The sequence below is a fragment of the Physcomitrium patens genome, chromosome 6 (assembly GCF_059467195.1).
Source record: "Physcomitrium patens ecotype Gransden chromosome 6, ASM5946719v1, whole genome shotgun sequence".
NCBI classification, from domain to species: Eukaryota; Viridiplantae; Streptophyta; class Bryopsida; order Funariales; family Funariaceae; genus Physcomitrium; species Physcomitrium patens.
Genome location: NC_143415.1, coordinates 4,035,759 through 4,040,528, shown reverse-complemented (window position 1 = coordinate 4,040,528; position 4,770 = coordinate 4,035,759). Strand labels below are relative to the sequence as shown.

General features: G+C 42.1%; 1 protein-coding gene across 1 annotated transcript; it reads right to left on the bottom strand.

Annotated features, from left to right (window-relative positions):
• Positions 1 to 1,541: 1,541 nt before the first annotated feature.
• LOC112284121 (uncharacterized) lies at positions 1,542 to 4,085 on the bottom strand. The gene is made up of 4 exons (XM_024523698.2): positions 3,394 to 4,085; positions 3,044 to 3,139; positions 2,710 to 2,800; positions 1,542 to 2,510 (listed from the first exon to the last, which is right to left on the bottom strand). The coding sequence occupies exons 1-4, from the start codon at positions 3,406 to 3,408 to the stop codon at positions 1,945 to 1,947; spliced, it is 768 nt and encodes a 255-aa protein (XP_024379466.1). The 5' UTR covers positions 3,409 to 4,085; the 3' UTR covers positions 1,542 to 1,944.
• Positions 4,086 to 4,770: the final 685 nt, after the last annotated feature.

Here is a 4,770-nt window from a genome sequence, read left to right as displayed (position 1 = left end):
TCTTCAACTTTGTTCTCAACCACTGGAGTGTGGTTGGAGCCTCTCCTTGTTCGTTACAGTCCATGCCTCTTGTAGTCACATGTAAGAGCAGTGAATGCTATTGACCCTCTCTAGATCGCAAGGTTGTTGTGTGAATTCTATCAAAAAAAAGAATGTTACGTGAATGTTATCAAAGAAAGTGATGCACATTATCCTAAATACGTGGGTTCTTCACACACTAGAGAATGTTGTGTGGGTTTCGGTAATGAAGGATATGTTCTACTTGCGTGTCATACTGTTCTGGGAAATAAGCTTAAATGCCTAACGGAAGTTGCTCTACATGCTGAGGACTGGTTCGGCTAATTGAGAGATAGCTTGCTGAAAATGTTCAACCAGCCTCAAGAACATTGAGCACATCTTCAATGTTTCTACGTAACTTATTGGCTCGAATAATTCTCATTCTGGTGTACACTATATGGCACTTTGAGCAAGTATCCACAAAAACACGAGCAGAAGTTACCTGGAAAACGTCACTGCGACCATCATACTCCTTGTGGCTGGCAACCTTGGTCAATCTACACTCTCACAGTAGGTTATTCTTGTGTGAGCACTAGGCAGTCTTTGAGTATGAACAGCGGTTTATGATGAGATCAGGAAACAGAAAGATATGGTTGCAGGATTCAACGTAAAAGCCATTACCTTCGCAGCTTCTGATTTGATTGCTTCAGAGCTTAACCTTATAGTGCAGTAGAGATTCTCAACATCCGGTGATCAGGCTCTCTATGCCAACGCTTCTTCAACAGTGAGCACAGAAATCAACGACCAGTTTCTTTAACTGGGTTCGAAGATAACCACTTAGCTGAACTTCAACTTAGCTTCTTCAACTTAGCTTTAATTGGTGAAGACAAGCTCTCGAATAAGCCACGTTGAAAGAGCATCTTCAACTAGTCTTGTTCGAGATCTTGTCTCTACCACTTTTAGCTGAAAATTTTACTTTTCACCCACATTCAATAGAGTCCTGATGCATAGAACACACATGAGGTTGTCAATCCACAAAACAAGTGAATCTTTAGGAAATTGACAAACCTATGAAAATACTGTTCAGTCCGTCTATCCAACGCATATTGATGTTGAATACAGATTCCATCGCTCAGTTTTCTACAGAAAGAACGGGAGAGTGATGTAGAAAACGAATTTTTAGGTAGTTCTCAAAGGAAAATGACAGCACAACTACAGGGATGTTCCATCTCGAACATAAAGATAATGTCTTTCCGTGATTCCTTCACAAGAATTAGCACCACGTACTGCGTAACTTTGTAGGACGAGCCACAACTTTTTAGGGGCTTCACAGAGAGTTGCATCCACGACATTGTGTACATTTGCATGTGTGCCTGGCAATATCTGAGCTCTGAGTTCAGAATCAGGTCGGAAGGGACAACAAACATGCCGTAAATTACCATTACAGTCATTCAACTGGACATACGCGTGAACGATGCATAGAGGTTGTACCTAATGCTAAAGTTTAATCAAATTCAACTGTAAGGGATTTGAGCAACCATAAATTGAAAACAAAACCAACTTCAAGAGCTTTTGATTAGAGTAGACTCCTTGCCACACAGCTCCTGGAAGGGCTTTGTTGAAAATTATTCACAATGAACCACACCTTACTTGGTTTGTAGTGGGGCTATGACTGCACGTGAGTAGCTCTCTATTCCCTACCTGCACTGCACCAACTCCAAACAACGGCTTGAGACTATGGCTTTCTTGTAAAGCGAAAATGGAAGTGTTAACCTGTAAATCCTCTTTTGTGTTCAAGCCTAGCTCTGATCGCACCATTGACTTCAAATTGAACCTGGTAAGCAAGCTACGCAATCTAATTGAATTTACACTATCCTCGTCTCAGAATCAAACACAACACATGAATGCTTCGCACACGAACAGACATGCTTATTCAGAACTGCCCGATTAATATTCTATCTTGACGTGTTTGAGGTAGAAAGGATTGTAGTAGGGAATTTGTGGGCCATAGCCCATATGATAGTCGGGGTAGAGAGGCGTGTAAGATTGGCTCGGTCTGTAGTCGAGGCCATGCGAAGGGTATCCATAGGTTTCATAAGTGGAATAGGGCGGAGGGTACTGCATATGTGACACAGCGGGACCTTGCGGTGCTTCATCCTTCTTTGCTTCTTTCTTCTCTTCCTTCTTTTCTTCCTTCTTTTCTTCTTTTTTCTCTTCCTTTTTCTCTTCTTTTTTTTCTTCCTTCTTTTCTTCCTTCTTTTCTTCTTTTTTCTCTTCCTTCTTTTCCTCCTTTTCTTCCTTCTTCGCTTCTTTTTTTTCTTCCTTCTTCTCCTCTTTCTTCTCTTCCTTCTTTTCTTCAACCTTGACCTTCTCCACTGCAGGGGGTGGAGGTTTTGGCCAGAACGATGCGTGCTTGTCCACCTTCCTTGCTCTCTTCAGCACTCGATCTGGGTCTGGTCTTCCAGTTACGGTCACCTTCGAGTTCTTCTGGTCAACTTCCACATTAAAAACTCCTGCAAAACATCATCGACACAAAAGCAATGTTTAGACCGGGACGTTTCACATGGACGTTTTACGTTTGCCATCCTACTCTCAATATACACTCACACGAGAGATCAGTTCTACGCTGGCGACTCGTTAATTCTTCGCGTTGACATGAATTGGACACTCAAAAGAAAAACGATCCATGAGACAGGAATCTTTCGAACTTACCGCCCAAGTATCTGATTTCTTCAGCCACTATCTCCGCACATTTGGTGCAACACATGTGCACTTTGAGCTCAACTTTATGCAATGCGATTCTCTGTACAAGCCAGAAATTGAGGGTAAACGCTCTACTCTACAATTGAATGGTATAAGATAAGATAAGTTTCAGTAAAAACGTTCAAGCCCAGCCCAACCTTCAAACCCACCAAATTATATCAGTTTCAGATTTGACGAGACGTCAACAAAGACATCTTTCAAACTGCGAGATGCGGCATGCAGAAATGGGTATTTGATGAATTCATTTTCAAAAATCGGTAGAATATGAGGCGATTTTACTCACTGGCATTCGATCGACTTGCTCTTTGGGAACTTGCACAGGAATGTACCAAGCGTTCTTGTCCAGCCATGGTGGTTGAGGACCTCCAGTGTAACAAATCTGCACATGATTGAACACACAATGATATCTACGGGCAATAGACACGAGGAGAATACCAACCTCTCATTAACAAAAGAAACAAATTCATAAATGGACTCAATAACATAAACAATTTAGCTACTCTAGGTGCACTCAATTCTGGTCCACGATTGACCTTTCTGGAACCCAAAGATGAGCACACATCAGAGTTTAAACTTTACAAATACGAAGGAAGATCAATCGGAAGCAGCTGCAGTAGCGGAAAGCCTCCTTACCTCAGTGTCAACCATTGTGGACTTGCGGACTAACTGTCCAGATGTGCCTTTCTCAATCAACAAAGCAATCAGTCACGCCCTCCAGCGACTCTCAGCAGGGAGAAACAGAACAGGCAAGAATTGTCTCCCCGATTGGATTCTTGGTGAAGGCCCAAACTTGCAGACGAACTAAGTATTTCCACGCGTAGCCACTGTGTCCTATCCCTCTCGCAAGATTCCAGCTCCAATGCTCCAAACCCTCTCAAAATCGTAGCGCGATTCACGACAAGAGGAAGTCTAAATTGGGAATCAACTCGCAATCTGATGGAGCCACAAGGACTCCAAATCGAAACAAAGCACCACCACTCCCAGAAGCCTCCAATCTATCAGAACCCCGAAAACTAACGACAAATCTATTCGGCTACAGATGGGTACCTAAAGAAATGACAGAAAAAGCAGCACAACTCAAGGGCGAATCAAAGTGAGACGATGGACACCAGTCTATAAGTAAGCAAGCAGGGTGGCGATCAGCCCAGAGGAAGCAGTGGGTGAGCACCATCGACGAGGCCCGCGAACCCTTCGAAGGATTGTTGTAATTCCTGGCGATGTGCGGCCCTATTCTTGTGTGAGAATTCGTGAAGAAAATGCGTTTATTCCAGATTCCTCGTTTCTGCGTGAGTGAAATCCGACACTTCTTTTAACATACAGTTCAAAATGCGAGGAATTCGTCAAACTCTTCTGTTTCTGTTTCATGCGCACAACGACCGATGAAACCCCCCCCCCACTTGAATGAATGAAAATGAGCCACCCTCATCTATGAGAATCGACCCACCTAGATGGATGACGCAATCAGAAACTGTAAGGAAGTCTCCGGCATGGAAACTGCTAATAATTCAATCTTTTATTTGTGGTAGGATAAAAATAAATAAATATACACAACTCGCAGTGTTGGTTTAAAATGGTGGTTTTGGATGCTTTATGTGCCGTAGTTTTAAATGTGGTTTTGTCAAGTGTTCTTTCTTTCTGAGAAAAAAAGAGTTTGTGTGAAGTGAATCATCTTTGCTTACATGTGGGTGGTTGATAAATACATGGAGGCATCTGACAATCGTCCTCTTTTTGAATCAGAATCCTCAGAATTGTTTGAATTCGCTACCCATTAATGGTGTATATATGAAATATGAAATACATGAAGCTTCATAAGAAAGAAGAACAATGGTTTTGGTCTTTTTTTTCATGATCTACTCTTGTCTTATCCTTCATTATACCTTTTGCTTAAAACACCAAAGCAATTGTCGCAGTCATTTTTTGTGTGTTTGCCTAATTAACATAGTTGGAGTGTAGCAAGCTTGTCTTGCATTAACTCTTACTCTTGTAAAAGTTCAAAGGAGAGGAAAGGCA

What these genes read in the sequence shown, in the direction of transcription:
- LOC112284121 (XM_024523698.2), bottom strand. An exon ending in AGCAAGTCGATCGAATGCCA is followed by an intron (nt 2,801 to 3,043) that starts GTGAGTAAAATC and finishes TGGCTTGTACAG; the next exon opens with AGAATCGCATTGCATAAAGT. An exon ending in AGAAATCAGATACTTGGGCG is followed by an intron (nt 2,511 to 2,709) that starts GTAAGTTCGAAA and finishes GATGTTTTGCAG; the next exon opens with GAGTTTTTAATGTGGAAGTT.